This window comes from Delphinapterus leucas, chromosome 19 (assembly GCF_059928025.1).
Source record: "Delphinapterus leucas isolate spDelLeu-1000000601 "Yukka" chromosome 19, BTC_Dleu_Yukka2, whole genome shotgun sequence".
NCBI lineage: Eukaryota > Metazoa > Chordata > Mammalia > Artiodactyla > Monodontidae > Delphinapterus > Delphinapterus leucas.
Genome location: NC_143147.1, coordinates 48,894,893 through 48,913,104, shown reverse-complemented (window position 1 = coordinate 48,913,104; position 18,212 = coordinate 48,894,893). Strand labels below are relative to the sequence as shown.

Sequence of the window (18,212 nt, the reverse complement as noted above, 5' to 3'; positions counted from 1 at the left end):
CTAGAGGAAGATTAATATCAAATCTTATGTATCCTTATGCCTTTGTTTTTCTTCCACTTCTTCCCTCTATTTTCCTCAATTTGGATTACAGTTCTAAAACTGTTAGCTTTTCTTCCATCATTTGAGGGACATGATAAAAGCCACTGTATTGAAAAAGCTCTTCTCCTCTCTGCCCTCTGTGTCTGTTACAGGCACAACTCTAAGGTAAATAGGAGAGACAGAGGCCGAAGTAAGAGCCTATCACCTAAAAAAGACACCTACCAAAGGCGGCATGGTCATGGGTACACCAGGTGAGTCAAGAGCCCAGTAGGTTAACTTCAGACTTTCAGGCCTGAGTCTTAGAATGGCTCAGACCAGAGCAAGTGGATAATCTATATCGCCTTTTTTGCCCACCCCTCTTTTATTCATCTTGGTCAACTTTTAACCATCTGCCCTGCCCCCCACCCCGTGCGAGTCACATTGAAAGGACAAAGTAAATAGTTTTGAACTATTGAACTAATGACCAATTCACTAAGTGATTGTCTCTCAACACCTGTAAACATGTTATTCTCACAGAGATTTCTACAGGAAGCTTTTCTTAAGAGTATGCTCCTTTCTTGAGGCATCAGCTGAAAGGGAAGCAAGAAGGTGGTCTCCTTGAGGGCAGACACCCTAAGATAAACTCTGTGTATGAGTTGGGTGTGGTGTGGGTCAGACAGAACATGGGTGTGCGGTCATGGGACCTGAGGGGAGTTGGCTGTGCCCATGAAAGGCTGTCCCTAGGGGTCTCGATTGCTCTTAGAAGTTTAGATGAGGGAATTCCCTCGCAGTCCAGTGGTTACGACTCGGCGCTTTCACTGCCGTGGGCTCCAGTTCAATCCCTGGTCAAGGAACGAAGATCTCATAAAAAAAAAAAAGTTTAGTTGACTTGGGCAACTTTTGTGTACTTCCTTTAACTGCCTCCCCCCGTTGGCTGCACATTAGAATCACCTGGAAAGCTTAAAGAAAAACCAAAATCCCAATCAATCCCTTGTTGCACCCCAGCCCTATTACATCACAATCTCTGGGGATGGGCCCAGACATCAGTATTTTTAAAACATCCCAGTAGTTCCAGTGCACAACCAGCACTGAGAACCACTGAGAGTTCATAACAACCTCTTTTATTCAGTATGCTGTTAGAAGAGAGGCAAACCCTAAAGTCCCTTTTAACTTTTAATTGCCTGATTCCCTAAGTTTAATGTTTCATTTTCACTGGCAACTTTCCAAAATACCCATGAACATATTTCCCTGCCTTCCCAGAGAGGGAGGGTATATTATGCATAATTTAATCTTTTATTGGTGACACTGGGTCAGTTCTTCTGCTGTGCTGTAATTCATGCTGTTCGTAGGGATGGCTGCTCATGAGTGTATATTTTTTGATGTATTTTAAGGCTCTTGGTCAGCGCAAGGTCTGCTTTTTCAGATCCCGCTTTGTTTTTCTGTCTCTTTTGCCATCTGCCGTCACTTAAATTTGTCTCACTTTGTCAGCCTTTCTTATCGCCCTTAGAATCTTTGTTGAATTTTGTGATTTAAAATGAGTTAGAATAAACAACAAGGTCCTACTGTATAGGACCAATACTTCAATAAAGTTTTTTTTTAAAATAAATTTATTTATTATTTTTGGCTACGTTGGGTCTTCGATGCTGTGCGGGCTTTCTCTAGTTGCAGCTAGTAGGGGCTATTCTTCGTTGCGGTGTGCGGACTTCTCATTGCGGTGGCTTCTCTTGTTGCGGAGCACGGGCTTTAGGCATGTGGGCTTCAGTAGTTGTGGCACTTGGGCTCAGTAGTTGTGGCTCATGGGCTCCAGAGCTCAGGCTCAGTAGTTGTGGCACATGGGCTTAGTTGCTCCACGGCATGTGGGATCTTCCCGGACCAAGGCTTGAACCTGTGTCCCCTACATTGGCAGGCAGATTCCTAACCACCGTGCCACCAGGGAAGTCCCAGTAAAATTTTAAAAAATAAATAAATAAAGTGAGTTAGAGCCCTCAAGACTTTTGTCTTCCAGGAATGGAAACACAGAAACTTGAAAGCATGGATTCTATGATATCTCTTTGTTTTGGTTTGGTGTTCCAGGGAGTTGAACACCAAAGATGTAACCAAGATGGTGCTGAATTAAGACAAAAGAAAAGTTTTGGCTGTAAAACCTTTCTTAGCACTAGTTCCACTGTTTCTCAGATTGAGAGTCACTGGATATTTCCTCAAGGGCCTGAGAGTTCTGTAAGGATTTAAAATTTTTTGAGTTCTCTTTTGTATGTATGTTTTGTTTTAATTAGTGATCTAAAACAACTTTCTTGTCAGCTGAAGGATGAAGCTTTTCTTTAGCAGTGAGGCTCTCAATTTAAAGCGATTTTTACAGACTAAGACTTTTTTTTTCTCTTAAGTTTTTTTTGGGGGACAGGGATTCCACATTATTTTTCCATTGCTTTCAGTGCTTCCTAAATTTCTTATAGTCAACACAGCACTTAAAAAAAAATTATTCAAGTATAGTTGATTTGCAATGTTGTATTAATTTCTGCTGTACAGCAGAGTGATTCAGTTACGCACACACACACACACACACATGCACATTCTTCTTCATAGTCTTTTCCATTATGGCTTACCACAGGATATTGAATACAGTTCCCTGTGCTCTACAGTAGGACCTTGTTTATGCATTCTATATGTGACAGATATCACGATATCACAACCCTTTTTTTTAAAAATTTATTTAATTAATTTATTTTTGACTGCGTTGAGTCTTCCATGCTGTGCGTGGGCTTTCTCCAGTTGCAGCGAGAGGGGGCCCCTCTTCATTGTGGTGTGCAGGCTTCTCATTATGGTGACCTGTCTTGTTGCAGAGCACGGGCTCTAGGTGCGCGGGCTTCAGTAGTTGTGGCATGCAGGCTCAGTAGTTGTGGCTCGCAGGCTCCAGAGCAGAGGCTCACTAGTTGTGGTACACGAGCTTAGCTGCTCTGTGGCATGCGGAATCTTCCTGGACCAGGGCTCAAACCCACGTCCCCTGCATTGGCAGGCAGATTCTCAGGCACTGCGCCACCAGGGAAGCCCCACAACACTTATAATTTAAAAAAATGTGTATGCTCAAAACAGACTAACAAAAATCACTACTATAAGGTCACACCCCAGAAGTGGCTAAAATTCCTTCTGTTGGGCTTGTAAATTGCCCAGAACAAAGGTGGCAATAGGAAATAGAAAATGGAGTTACTATTCTTGCATTAATTACTATTATTAAGGCACAATTTCTTTAATTGTTCTGATCAAATAATAGACACCGTTTTTTTTTTTGTTTTTTTTTTTTGCGGTACGTGGGCCTCTCCTGTTGTGGAGCACAGGCTCCGGACACGCAGGCCCAGCGGCCATAGCTCACAGGCCCAGCTGCTCCGCGGCATGTGGGATCTTCCCGGACCGGGGCACAAACCCATGTTCCCTGCATTGGCAGGTGGACTCTCAACCACTGCGCCACGAGGGAAGCCCCAATAGACACCTTTTTTTAAAGTGTAGTTTATTTATAATATATCAGTTTCAGGTGTACAACATAGTGATTCAATATTTTTATAGATTATACTCCATTTAAAGTTATTATAAAATATTGGCTATATTCCCTGTGCAGTATAATATATCCTTGTATCATATTTATTTTATACATAGTAGTTTGTACCTCTTAGTCCCCTACTCTTATCTTGTTCCTCCTCCATCCCCCTCCCCACTGTTTACCACTAGTTTGTTCTCTACATCTGTGTGTCTGTTTTCTATTTTGTTATAGTCATTCATTTGTATCATTTTTTAGATTCCACATATAAGTAATAACATACAGTCTTCCTCTGAGTTATTTTACTAAGCATAATATCCTCCAAGTCCATCCATGTTGTTGCAAATGGCAAAATTTTCATTCTTCTTTATGGCTGAGTAATATTCCATTATATACCACATCTTCTTTATCCAGTCTTCTGTTGATGGACACTTAGGTTGCTTCATATCTTGGCTATTATAAATAATGCTGCTATGAACATTGGGGTGCATGTATCTTTTCAAATTAGTGTTTTTATTTTCTCTGGATACATACTCAAGAGTGGAATTGCTGGGAATTCCCTGGCAGTCCAGTGGTTAGGACTCTGTGCTTCCACTGCCGGGGGCATGGGTTCGATCCCTGGTCAGGGAACAAAGATCTTGCATGGCGTGGCAAAAAAAAAAGAGTGGAATTGCTGGATCATATGGTAGTTCTATGTTTACTTTTTTGAAGAAACTCCATACTGCTTTCCATAGTGGCTGCACTAATTTACATTCCCACCATCAGGGTAAGTAGGGTTCCCTTTTCTCCACATCCTCACTGACCTTTGTTATTTGTGGTCTTTTTTTTTTTTTTTTTTTTTTTGTGGTCTTTTTGACACCAGCCATTCTTCAGGTGTGAGGTGATATCTCATTGTGGTTTTGGTTTCATTTCCCTGATGATTAGCAGTGTTGAGCATCTTTTCATGTACATGTTGACTATAAGAAGACTAGCCAACATGCACAAGAAGATATAGAAGACTATATCTTCTTTGGAAAAATGTCTATTCAGGTCTCCTGCTCATTTTTTAATTGGGTTGTTTGTTCTGATATTGAGTTGTTTGAGCTGCTTATGTAATTTGGATATTAACTCTTTGTCAGTCATATCATTTGCAAATATATTTTTCCCATTCAGTAGGTTTTTTTTTAAATCAGCTGTATTTCTTTTTTTTTTTTAAGTTAATTAATTTATTTATTTTTGGCTGCATTGGGTCTCCATAGCTGCGCACGGGCCTTCTCTAGTTGCAGCGAGTGGGGGCTACTCTCCATTGTGTGCGGGCTTCTCACTGCAGTGGCTTCTCTTGCTGCGGAGCATGGGCTCTAGGCGTGTGGGCTCAGTACTTGTGGCATGCGGGCTCAGTAGTTGTGGCTTATGGGCTCTAGAGCGGAGGCTCAGTAGTTGTGGCACACGGGCTTAGATGCTGTGCGGCATGTGGGATCTTCCTGGACCAGGGTTCAAACCCATGTCCCCTGCATTGCCAGGTGGATTCTTAACCATTGTGCTACCAGGGAAGTCTCGTTTTTTTTGTTTTGTTGATAGTTTCCTTTGCTGTGCAAAAGCTTTCAAGTATAATCAGGTCCCATTTGTTTATTTTGGCTTTTGTTTCCTTTGTCTGAGGAGACAGATCTAAACAAATAATTGCTGTGACTTATGTCAAAGAATGTTCTGCCTATGTTTCTTTTTTTATATATTATTTTTAAAAATATCTTTATTGGATTATAATTGCTTTACAATGTTGTGTTAGTTTCTGTTGTACAACAAAGTGAATCAGCTGTAAGTATACACATATTCCCATATCCCCTCCCTCTTGAGGCTTCCTCCCATCCTCCCTATCCCACCCCTCTAGGTCACCACAAAGCATCGAACTGATCTCCCTGTGCTATGGAGCAGCTTCCCACTAGCCATCCATTTTACATTTGGTAGTGTATGTATGTCAGTGCTACTCTCTCACTTTGTCCCAGTTTCCCCTTCCCACTCTGTGTCCTCAAGTCTGTTCTCTACATCTGTGTCTTTACTCCTGCCCTGCCACTAGGTTCATCAGTACCGGTTTTTTAGATTCCATATATGTGCGTTAGCATACAGTATTTGATTTTCTCTTTCTGACTTACTTCACTTTGTATGGTAGACTCTGGGTCCATCCACCTCATTACAAATAACTCAATTTCATTCCTTTTTATGGCTGAGTAATATTCCATTGTATATAAATGCCACACCTTCTTTATCCATTCATCTGTCGATGGATGTTTAGGTTGCTTCCATGTTTTGGCAATTGTAAATAGTGCTGCAATGAACATTGTGGTACATGTATCTTTTTGAATTATGGTTTTCTCAGGGTATTTGCCCAGGAGTGGGATTGCTGGGTCATATGGTAGTTCTATTTTTAGTTTTTTAAAAAACCTCCATACTGTTCTCCACAGTGGCTGTATCCATTTACATTCCCACCAACAGTGCAGGAGGGTTCCCTATTCTCCACCCCCTCTTCAGCATTTATTGTTTGTAGATTTTTTGATGATGGCCATTCTGACTGGTGTGAGGTGATACCTCATTGTGGTTTTTTTTTTTTTTTTTTTGGCCATACGCAGTCCTCTCACTGTTGTGGCCTCTCCCATTGCGGAGCACAGGCTCTGGACGCGCAGGCTTAGTGGCCATGGCTCACGGGCCCAGCCGCTTCGCGGCATGTGGGATCTTCCCGGACCGGGGCACGAACCCGTGTCCCCTGCATCGGCAGGCAGACTCTCAACCACTGCGCCACCAGGGAAGCCCTCTCGTTGTAGTTTTGATTTGCATTTCTCTAATGATTAGTGATGCTGAGCATCTTTTCATGTGTTTGTTGGCAATCTGTATATCATCTTTGGAGAAATGTCTATTTAGGTCTTCTGCCCAGTTTTGGATTGGGTTGGGTTTTTTTGTTTGTTTTTGTTTTTTTTTGTGTGTGTGTGTGGTATGTGGGCCTCTCACTGTTGTGGCCTCTCCCGTTGCGGAGCACAGGCTCCGGACGCGCAGGCTCAGCGGCCATGGCTCACGGGCCCAGCCGCTCCACAGCATGTGGGATCCTCCTGGACCAGGGCACGAACCCGTGTCCCCTGCATCGGCAGGTGGACTCTCAACCACTGTGCCACTGGGGAAGCCCCTGGGTTGTTTTTTTGATATTGAGCTGCATGAGCTGCTTGTAAATTTTGGAGATTAATCCTTTGTCAGTTGCTTCATTTGCAAATATTTTCTCCCGTTCTGAGGGCTGTCTTTCTGTCTTGTTTATGATTTCCTTTGCTGTGCAAAAGCTGTTAAGTTTCATTAGGTCCCACTTGTTTATTTTTGATTTTATTTCCCTTAGTGTAGGAGGTGGGTCAGAGAAGATCTTGCTGTGACTTATGTCAAAGAGAGTTCTGCCTATGTTTTCTTCTAAGAGTTTTATAATGTCTGGCCTTACATTTAGGTCTTTAATCCATTTTGAGTTTGTTTTTGTGTATGGTTTTAGGAATTGTTCTAATTTCATTCTTTTACATGTAGCTGTCCAGTTTTCCCAGGTGCACTTATTGAAGAGGCTGTCTTTTCTCCATTGTATATTCTTGCCTCCTTTGTCAAAGATAAGGTGACCATATGTGTGTGGGTTTATCTCTGGGCTTTGTATCCTGTTCCGTTGATCTATATTTCTGTTTTTGTGCCAGTACCATACTGTCTTGATTACTGTAGCTTTGTAGTATAGTCTGAAGTCAGGGAGCCTGATTGCTTCAGTGCCGTTTTTCTTTCTCAAGATTGCTTTGGCTATTAGGGTCTTTTGTGTTTCCATACAAATAGTAAAATTTTTTGTTCTAGTTCTGTGAAAAATGCCATTGGTAATGTGATAGGGATTGCATTGAATCTGTAGATTGCTTTGGGTAGTACAGTTATTTTCACGTTGTTGATTCTTCCAATCCAAGAACATGGTATATCTTTCCATCTGTTTGTATCATCTTGGATTTCTTTCATCAGTGTCTTATAGTTTTCTGCATATAGGTCTTTTGCCTCCTTAGGTAGGTTTATTCCTAGGTATTTTATTCTTTTTGTTGCAGTGGTAAATGAGAGTGTTTCCTTGATTTCTCTTTCTGATTTTTTGTTGCTAGTGTTTAGGAATGCAAGAGATTGCTGTGCATTAATTTTGTATCCTGCTACTTTACCAGATTCATTGATTAGCTCTAGTAGTTTTCTGGTGGCATCTTTAGGATTTTCTGTCTATAGTATCATGTCATCTGCAAACAGTGACATTTTTACTACTTCTTTTTCTATTTGGATTCCTTTTATTTCTTTTTCTTCTCTGACTGGTGTGGCTAAAACTTCCAAAACTATTTTGAATTATAGTGGTGTGAGTGGGCACCCTTGTCTTGCTCCTGATCTTAGAGGAAATGCTTTCAGTTTTTCACCATTGAGAATGATGTTGGCTGTGGGTTTGTCACATATGGCTTTTATTATGTTGAGGTAGGTTCCCTCTATGCCCACTTTCTGGAGAGTTTTTATCATAAATGGGTGTTGAATTTTGTCAAAAGCTTTCTCTGCGTCTACTGAGATGATCATATGGTTTTTATCCTTCAGTTTGTTACTGTGGTATGTCACATTGATTGATTTGCGTATTTTGAAGAATCCTTGCATTCCTGAGATAAACCCCACTTGATCATGGGGTGCGATCCTTTTAATGTGCTATTGGATTCTGTTTGCTAATATTTTGTTGAGGATTTTTGCATCTATGTTCATCAGTGATATTGGCCTGTAATTTTCTTTTTTTGTGACATCTTTGGGTTTGGTATCAGGGTGATGGTGGCCTCATAGAATGCATTTTGGAGTATGCATTATTCTGGAAGAGTTTGAGAAGGATAGGTGTTAGCTTTTCTGTAAATGTTTGATAGAATTCGCCTGTGAAGCCATCGGGTCCTGGGCTTTTGTTTGTTGGAAGGTTTTGGTTTTTTTTTAAATAAATTTATTTATGTATTTGTTTTTTATTTGTGGCTGTGTTGGGTCTTTGTTGCTGTGCGTGGGCTTTCTCTAGTAGCTGCAGCGAGTGGGGGCTACTCTTCGTTGCGGTGCATGGGCTTCTTATTGTTGTGGCTTCTCTTGTTGCGGAGCACAAGCTCTAGGCATGTGGCCTTCAGTAGTTGTGGATCGCAGGCTCTAGAGTGCAGGCTCAGTAGTTGTGGCGCACAGGCTTAGTTGCTCCACGGCATGTGGGATCTTCCCAGACCAGGGATCGAACCCATGTCCCCTGCATTGGCAGGCAGATTCTTATCCACTGCGCCACCAGGGAAGCCCCTGTTGGAAGGTTTTTAATCACAGTCTCAATTTCAGTGCTTGTGATTGGTCTGTTCATGTTTTCTGTTTCTTCCTGGTTCAGTCTTGGAAGGTTGTACTTTTCTAAGAATTTGTCCATTTCTTCCAGGATGTCCATTTTATTGGCATATAATTGCTTGTAGTAGTCTCTCATGATCCTTTGTATTTCTGCCGTGTCAGTTGTTATTTTTCATTTCTAATTCTGTTGATTTGAGTCTTCTCCCTATTTTTCCTGATGAGTCTGGCTAATGGTTTATCAATTTTGTTTGTCTTCTCAAAGAACCAGCTTTTAGTTTTATTGGTCTTTGCTATTGTTTCCCTCATTTCATTTTCATTTATTTCTTATCTGATCTTTATGATTTTTTTCCTTCTGCTAACTTTGGAGGTTTTTTGTTCTTCTTTCTCTAATTGCTTTAGGTGTAAGCTTAGGTTGTTTATTTGAGATGTTTCTTGTTTCTTGAGGTAGGATTGTATTGCTATAAACTTCCCTCTTAGAACTGCTTTTGCTGCAGCCCATAGGTTTTGGGTTGTTTTGTTTTCATTGTCATTTGTCTGTAGGTATTTTTTGATTTCCTCTTTGATTTCTTCAGTGATCTCTTGGTTGCTTAGTAGCATATTGTTTAATCTCCATGTGTTTGTATTTTTTACAGGTTTTATTCCTGTAATTGATATCTAGTCTCATAGCATTGTGGTCGGAAAAGATGCTTGATACGATTTCAGTTTTCTTAAATTTACCGAGGCTTGATTTGTGACCCAAGATGTGATCTGTCCTGGAGAATGTTATGTGTGCCCTTGAGAAGAAAGTGTATTCTGTTGTTTTTGGATGGAATGTCCTATAAATATCAATTAAGTCCACCTGGTCTAATGTGTCATTTAAAGCTTGTGTTTCCTTATTTATTTTCTGTTTGGATTATCTGTCCTTTGGTGTAAGTGGGGTGTTAAAGTCACCTACTATTACTGTGTTGCTGTTGAGTGCCCCTTTTATGGCTGTTAGCATTTGCCTTACTTATTGATGTGCTCCTATGTTGGGTCCATAGATATTTACAAAAATACAATTATATCTTCTTTTTGGAGTGATCCCTTGATGATTATATAGTGTCCTTCCTTGTGTCTTGTAATAGTCTTTATTTTAAAGTCTATTTTGTCTTATATGAGTATTGCTACTCCAGCTTTCTTTTGATTTCCATTTGCATGCAATATCTTTCTCCATCCCCTCACTTTCGGTCTGTATGTGTCCCTAGGTCTGAAGTGGGTCTCTTGTAGACAGCATATATATGCGTCTTGTTTTTGTATCCATTCAGCCTGTCTGTGTCTTTTGGTTGGAGCATTTAATCCATTTACATTTAAGGTAGTTATCAATATGTATGTTCCTATTACCATTTTCTTAATTGTTTCGGTTTGTTATTGTAGGTCTTTTCCTTCTCTTGTGTTTCCTGCCTAGAGAAGTTCCTTTAGCATTTGTTGTAAAGCTGGTTTTGTGGTGCTGAATTCTCTCAACTTTTGCTTCTCTGTAAAGCTTTTGATTTCTCCGTCAAATCTGAATGAGATCCTTGCTGGGTAGAGTAATCTTGGTTGTGGGTTTTGCCCTTTCATCACTTTAAATATATCTTGCCACTCCCTTCTGGCCTGTAGAGTTTCTGCTGAAAGATCAGCTGTTATCCTTATGGGGATTCCCTTGTATGTTATTTGTTGCTTTTCCCTTGCTGCTTTTAATATTTTTTCTTTGTGTTTTTAGTTTTTGTTAGTTTGATTAATATGTGTCTTGGCGTGTTTCTCCTTGGCTTTAATCTTTGTGGGACTCTGTGCTTCCTGGACTTGATTGACTATTTCCTTTCCCATGTTGGGGAAGTTTTTAACCATAATCTCTTAAAATATTTTCTCAGACCCTTTCTTTTTTTCTTCTTTTTCTGGGATGCCTATAATTCGAATGTTGGTGTACTTAATGTTGGCCCAGAGGTCTGTGAGACTGGCCTCCATTCTTTTCATTCTTTTTTCTTTATTCTGCTGTGCGGCAGTTATTTCCACCATTCTGTCTTCCAGCTCACGTATCCGTTCTTCTGCCTCAGTTATTTTGCTATTGATTCCTTCTGCAGTATTTTTAATTTCAGTTATTGTGTTGTTCATGACTGTTTGTTTGCTCTTTAGTTCTTCTAGGTCCTTGTTAAAGGTTTCTTATATTTTCTCTATTCTATTTCCAAGATTTTGGATCGTCTTTACTATCATTACTCTGAATTCTTTTTCAGGTAGTTTGCCTATTTCCCCCTCATTTATTTGGTCTTGTGGGTTTTTATCTTGCTCCTTTGTCTGTAAGATATTTCTCTGTCTTCTCATTTTGTCCAATTTACAGTATTTGATGTCTCCTTTCCCTAGGGTGCAGGCTTGTAGTTCCTCTTGCTCCTGTTCTCTGCCCCCGGTTGTGGGGTTGGTCCAGTGTCTTGTGTAGGCCTGCTGATGGGAGGGCCTGGTGCCTGCGTTCTGGTGGGTGGAGCTGAGTCTTTTCCCTCTGCTGCGTAGGGCCGTGTCAGGTGGTGTGTTTTGGGGTGTCTGTGAGCTTAGTATGACTTTAGGTAGTCTGTGTGCTGATGGGTGGGTTTGTGTTCCTGTCTTGTTTGTTGCTTGGTGTTTGGTGTGATGCATCCAGCACTGGGAGCTGCTGGCAGTTGGGCGGAGCCAGGTCTTGGATTCATATAGAGGCCTCCGTGAGAGCTCTCTGCGATTAATCTCCCCTGGGGCCAGGAATTCTCTATTGGTCCAGCATCCTGGACTTGGTGCTCCCACTCCAGAATCCCAGGCCCGACTTGTGGTTGAAGGACCAAGACCCCGCAAGTCGCTCATCCCAGCAATAAAGGGGATTAAAAAATAGACTAACAAAACCCCAGACAAATGGTAAACAGTAAAATCAAACAAACAGAAACAAGGAAACACACACACCAAAGAAACAAGAACAGAACTAAATAAATCAAATAGCAAGGTAACAACCAGACAAACAAAAGAACCCAAGAACGAAATCATACAATTAAGAAGAAAGCTGACAGAAGCCCCAAAACAAAACCAAAGCAGAGCACCAACCGAAGAATGAAGCAAAGAAACGAAACAAACTGACAAAAAGTGATATAAAAAAAAGAAGACAGAGAAAGGGGAAAGAAGACAGAACAACAGAAAAGCAACGTAGAAACAGAAATATAAAACAATAAAATAGAAAATATATTAAAGAAAAAGACAAAACCCTGGAGAAATGGTAAAAACAAAATCAAACAAACAAAAGCAGAAACAAGGAAGCACATACTCATGTAAAAGAAACAAAAACAGAGCCCAGTAAAACAAAAAGCAGGAGAACCAGACAAAGAGAAGAACTCACAAATGAAATCAAACAATTAGGATTAAAACTAACAAAAACACATGATCTAAAAACAAAACCAAAGCAGTGTGCCAGCTGAGGAGTAAAGCAAGGAAACAGAACAAACCGATTAAAATGATTAAAAAAATAATAATAATGAAAGAAAATAAAAATGGAAAAAAACACAGGACGACAGAAAAACAAAGTAGAAATGAAAAGATTCAAAAAAGAAAAAGAAAATGAGGAAGGAAGAAAATAAGGGAAAAGAACACAGAACAGCAGAAGAGCAAAGTAAAAATAAAATTGTATAAAAAATAAAAACAATAAAAATATGTAATAAAACATGGAGATCCCAAAAGACTGAAAAAAAAAACTAACGCAACAACAAACAAAAAAAGAAACCAAAAAAAAAAGCTAGAACCAACAACAGAATGAATCAAAACATAATAAAATTAATAATAATAATTATGTTTCCCTGGGGTCTCTGCTGTAAGTGTCCTTTCACATGCCATGAGCCACAGCCCACCTCCGCCTCCCCAAGAGGCTCCTCTGCCTCTGGGCTGGTCTCTGGACCTGCTGTGGGCCCTGTGAGCACCACTCAGACTCTGATCTGGCACAGTTCCTGTGTGTGCTTGCCCCCAAAGTCCACAGCTGCCAGAGCTAGACCGTTTTCATTTGTGGGAAACACTCATTGTCTACTCAGATATTCCATAGACGCAGGGTCTACCTAGCTGATCCTGGGGATTTAATCTGCAGCTTGTATAGCTGATGGAAAGATTTTCAATCTTCTTCCTTAGTTACCCTGTCCCTGGCGTTCAGCTTTGGTTTTATCCCCACCTCTGTGTGTGGTCCACCCACAGGAGTCTGGTCCTGAGGCTTCCTTGGAGCTCTTGGGTCTGCCCCTGTGAGGACGGGGTACAGAGGTGGTCTGACTGCTTGGATCGCGGGAGCCCGGGCCGTGCCAAATGCGCAGGGAAGCCGGCGGCCACGAGCGCAAGAGATATGGCCCTAGTGAGGGCCTTTTCTGGCGCCCAGCATAAGGCACGTGAGGGCCAGCCCTGGCCGGGGTTTTTCTGGCATCCGGCAGCAGGCGTGTGAGGGCCAGCCCTGAGCGGGCTTCTTTTATTGTCATTGGCAGGCGCCGGCGTGTGGGGAGAGAGAGGTTACAGTAGTGGCTCACCCCCATGCATGTGACTCAGCAGTAGCGCCTGCTTTCATGGCAGTCCAGTCGTCCTACATAGGCATTTCCTGCTGATTTCCTCCCTCTCGTCCCCTCAGTTCATCTTCCCACATCCAGCAGCGGTTCTCACTCTGGGCCCGTTCTCCAGTCCCCATGCACCAGCTCCCAGCCCCCTTGCACACCTGTGAACACACGTCCCAGTCTGGGGCCCGCAGGCCCGCGGTACGGACCATCTGTGTATTTCTCACTCTGTCCCATCTGCCACAGACTGGCCACTTCACCCTCTTCCAACAGCCTCAAATGCTTCCCTTCTGTCCCAATCGATTTTCCCGTCGGAGAGGGGGTTACCCCGAATTCAGGACTCTCTCCTCTGCTTCAGCTCCCCCGCCCCAGAGTGCAGGTCCCCATCCGCTTCCTTTCCTCCTCCTTCTCCCTTCTTTTTTTTCCGTCCTACCCAGTTATGCAGGGATCTTTATAGTCCTTTCTGGCGTCCAAGGTCTTCTGCTAGTTTTCAGCCAGTGTTCTGTGAGAATTGTTGTATTTATAGATGTATTCCTCATGTATCCGTGGAGAGAGATGAACTCCACGTCCACAAAACTAGGAGTTTTATGGTTTCCGGTCTTACATTTAGGTCTTTAATCCATTTTGAGTTTATTTTTGTTATGTGATGTGAGAAAATGTTCTAATTTCATTCTTTTACATGTACCTGTCTGGTGTCATTCTCCTGTGTGGTTCAATTTCTCAGAAACTACTGGAGGGTCTGCCTTCTGGAGGGTCTCCTGTAGATGTTCGGGAGAGTAGTCACGGGCTTCCCCGAGTCAGGCATGAGGACCCCAGAATGTCTTAATTGCTCCTTATACAGACCTTAAATTAGTCCCTTTGTTTTCAACCCTGTGCACCACCCTCCAAAGTGCTTGGTTCCTGCAGTCCCTGAACCTTTCCTGGGTTTTGCATTGTGAATATCTTGCTTCTGATCAGTATCAGGCACTTAGGATTCAGTTTCCTCTAATCTGTTAAAGTGGTTACTACTCCTTCATCCACTTCCATCTTCTGACAATTTGTTCACATCTCTTATTTAGTGTTATTTCCTCTTCCATCTTCTTGTGCTTTTATGTATTTTAGTTAGTGGGGTTTTTGAAGAGGAGGCTTTTCATTTCGCTATAGGTAACTAAATGTCAAATTTTAGTATCTTAATTTTCTCAAAATTGGGCTCCCACTCCCTTATGGGACTCCGATAATTATTTTTCCTTTTAAAGGGGAATCAGTACATCACACAAATTTGAGAAGCAATGGATATGGATGTCTGACATCGGTAGTGATCGAGCTGGTTCATCACCTCCTCCTCTTGCTCTTCATTTGCAGTGAGTGCCAGGAAAGACCTACCTATTACTGTCCGAGGCTAAATTGAATTCTTCAGGCATCTTGCTTCTAGCTTAGTCCTAAAGTGGTATACTCATGCACTACGTCCATGAATTTCTAAGCACCTCTAGTGGGTAGGTGGCAGATGTTAACCGTTACGTGGATGAACTTAGTCCCCTGTTTTATAAGTTGTTGAGCAAACAACTGGAATATAATTGCCATAGCCTGAGGCTCCTGATTAGTTCTCGGTTTATTTTTTTGTATTTAATGTTTCAGAGTAATTACTCCAGAGATTACTGAGTGAGAGTATGGAATCCTTCACTAAAAGTCTTTGAAATTTGAGTGCAACCACCTGAATAAGATATTAGGAAGGAAGGAAACTCATGCTGAGTGTGGCACTGGGCTGGGCATTTCTGAGAGAAGAGAGCCATGGGCTGGAGAACCTGGGGTCCTACTTGGTTTCTCTTCTCCCTGTGGTGTTTCTCTATTTGTTGTTGTTGTTGCTGGGAGAGAAGTAGATCTTAGGGTGATTTTTGTGTTCAACAGAAAGCTCTCATCAGAGGAGCTAGAGCGAAAACGGCAAGAGATGATGGAAAACGCCAAGTGGCGGGAGGAAGAGAGGCTGAACATCCTCAAGAGGCACGCTAAGGACGATGAACGGGAGCAGAGGCTGGAAAAGCTAGACTCCCGGGATGGGAAGTTTATCCAGTGAGTGCATCATTTTCCTGCCTATCAGCTTTTGTGGCGATGGTCCCAAGGAGGCAGTTGGGCAACTGGTTCATTCATTGTGTTCCCAGTGTTTCTGTGTTGGTGCGGAGCTCAGCCCCCAGACACCATTGTTACTACTACCAGCTTCTGGCCAGACAGTGGGACGTTTTTCATCTGAGGGGAGGAGAAGTGAATTGGTATTTTCACTGAATCTCCTTGGCCTTCTCCTAAGAATTCATGGCTCAGGAAGCCTTTTTCAAATGAAGCTTGGACTTATTTTCCAAAACAGATACATTTCCCTTATAAATTTATAAAAAATTGAGTTCCAGATGGAGTCACTCGAAAGTTATCTACATGGGCTTAAGAGAGTTTGTGCTTCTACAGCTGCTTTATGGCTAGCAACCTGTTTCTTCTTACTCTGCCAGATAGTTGACCAGTTGACAAATGCATGTTACTTAACTCACCTGTCTTCTCTTCCCAGCCGCATGAAGCTAGAGAGTGCATCTACCTCCTCTCTGGAAGATCGGGTGAAGCGGAATATCTACTCTCTACAGAGAACCTCAGTAGCTCTGGAGAAGAACTTTATGAAAAGATGAAAGCCATCCCCTCTCTTGCTGGTTTTCCTGAAATTTCCAGGGAGGCTGCTGATCCCTTAAAAATTCTCTTTATAAGAGTTCAAATGGCTTCTTCCACAGATGTCAAACCACCACTGTTCAAAGTGACTCTCCTCCATGGATTCCAAAAACAGCCCACTTCTTTTGAGAACCAGTGTGACTTGCTCTATGGGACCCTCAGTAACTTGCTGGGTGCAGAGCAGGTCTTAACTGTGTTAAATGGGTGGGCACTGGAACATCAAGGTGTGAGCACTCATCTTGCTCTGGAAGGAGGCTCCCTTATGCCTCTTCCCTCCACCTGTGTGAACAAACCTATTCTGCCACCTCAGAATAGACTGGACCTTTCAGAAACCTCTCTCCCCAGAGTCACCCAGATAGTTTGTGCTTACCAGGGTAAACAAACATTTACTTGATTTAGTAGATAATGTGACAGATCATGTCAGATTAGGGCAGAGCCAAGGGAGTGACAAAGAATCTGGAAGGGAAAACAATGCAAAAAAAAACCCTAAATGAACTGTTGAACTATTTGGACTATCTTCAAACTGTAAAGTATATTGTGTATATGTACAAATGTATAATTTTTACATGCTTTAAAAAAAAGTAGTTAGCTTTGTTAGAATATCTTGTTTGGTAAGTGACTTTACTATGTAATAGAACCACATTGTATCTTGTTATCCAGTAACACAGTAAGGCAGGTCAGCTTTTCTTTCCTCTTGGAATCTGGCTAGTTGTGGAGGGGCCTGGGTTTATTGATAGGATCTAGGGTATCTATCCATTTACACTGCTTACAGTCTCTGATGTGGGCAGTGCAGTGTTGAAGTCAAATGATTTTAGTAGTCAGGACCAAACTACCAGTATGCTCCCTGGCTCTTAAAAGAAAACATAATGGAAGCTGTTTATTTCATGGCTTCCCTTTTATCATGTAGTAATCTTATTACAATTCTAGATTTTCAGGAGTTGTTTGCTATTATTTTTTAGTCAGGTATTAAACAAAACAAAACAAAACAAAAAACCCAGACTCATGGGATCCATCTCCTTGTCTTTACCCCTTTCCCTTCTCTTTTATCAGAAGCCCTCATTTGACCCAGGAAGTCCTAGGCACTCTTGACCCACACATTAGCTGGGCCAGTTCCTTGTTCTGCTAATTCCTAACTCTGCTTAAAATGAATTTGGATTTATATTTTTGAGCACTTATGATGCCAGACACTGTTATGCTTAAAACCCAGTCTTTCCCCAGAGAGAAAGTAACGTACACTTGTTATGCATTTAATCACCTTATCCTGCTTCCCTATACTAGGGTTAATTATGTCTTTTATTTTATTAATTGGTAATAAAGGCTACATTTATTTTTGTAACTGTGCAAAAAGCCACCTGTGCTGAGTAACGAATTCCCATACAGAACAATATTGATCCGCAATTTGTGTCCAGTATAAAATGGAGAGCCTTAGTCTGAGAGGAATTATGTAACAAACCGTGGACAGTTTACTCAAAGATTTCATCAAGTGAGCCAGAGAGTAAGATGATTATAATTCTCTACCGAAGGATAGGTGTCTTACGGTGCCGGCCTGTCCCTTAACTGGACCCTTTGGCGGGAGGAGGTCGGCAGCCAGTGGGTGGGAGCGGGACCCATTCATAAAACCCAGGGCTCCCGGCTGGCTCCTTTCATTGGCCCTGGGGGGAGGAGGCGTGTCCTGCGGGTGGAGCGAGCCCCGGGGCCCAGGGGAGTGGGAAGATCCACGCCTGGGTGCAGCGAGGGGGCGTTTCTTCCCCTTCCCGGCAGGACTTTACCCCTCGCTGTGGTCCTCCTCTCTCCCCCGGGGTGGGGATGGTACGTCCCACCCTCCTCGCATTCCCGCCCCTCCGCCCCTCCTCCCCTCCGGAGCAGTGGCGCCGCCGCCATCTTGGCACGTCAGGTTGAGGAAAGAGCCAAACGCTAAATTTTGGGGCCCCGAACAGGGAGACCCTCCCGCGGTAGACAGCGAGACCTACCCAGCCCTCCTCCCCTCCCCACTCGGCCGCGGGGCTCTGAGGCGCGCGGAGGCCAGCTCAGTTCCTGTCAGGCCCGGGAAGGAGGAGCGGGCCTGGCGGCCGCTGCCTCCCCAAAACGGGCGATACCACCCAGGCAGGGAGGAAAAGGCCTGGTGACTGCGGGGCTGC

At 42.5% G+C, this 18,212-nt stretch overlaps 1 protein-coding gene across 4 annotated transcripts in view; it reads left to right on the top strand.

The window, feature by feature from the left end:
• CWC25 (CWC25 spliceosome associated protein) overlaps positions 1-17,587 on the top strand; it is a 34,560-nt gene extending 16,973 nt beyond the window's left edge. The window contains exons 8-11 of one of the 4 annotated variants that reach the window (XM_089901179.1): positions 192-290; positions 14,631-14,735; positions 15,280-15,441; positions 15,923-17,587. In XM_089901179.1, coding sequence (XP_089757305.1) covers positions 192-290; positions 14,631-14,735; positions 15,280-15,441; positions 15,923-16,037 — 481 coding nt within the window. In that variant the 3' untranslated portion in view covers positions 16,038-17,587. The remainder of the gene's footprint in view (positions 1-191; positions 291-14,630; positions 14,736-15,279; positions 15,442-15,922) is intronic. The other 3 variants (XM_022558013.2, XM_089901180.1, XM_022558014.2) reach the window with 3 other exon arrangements.
• Positions 17,588-18,212: the final 625 nt, after the last annotated feature.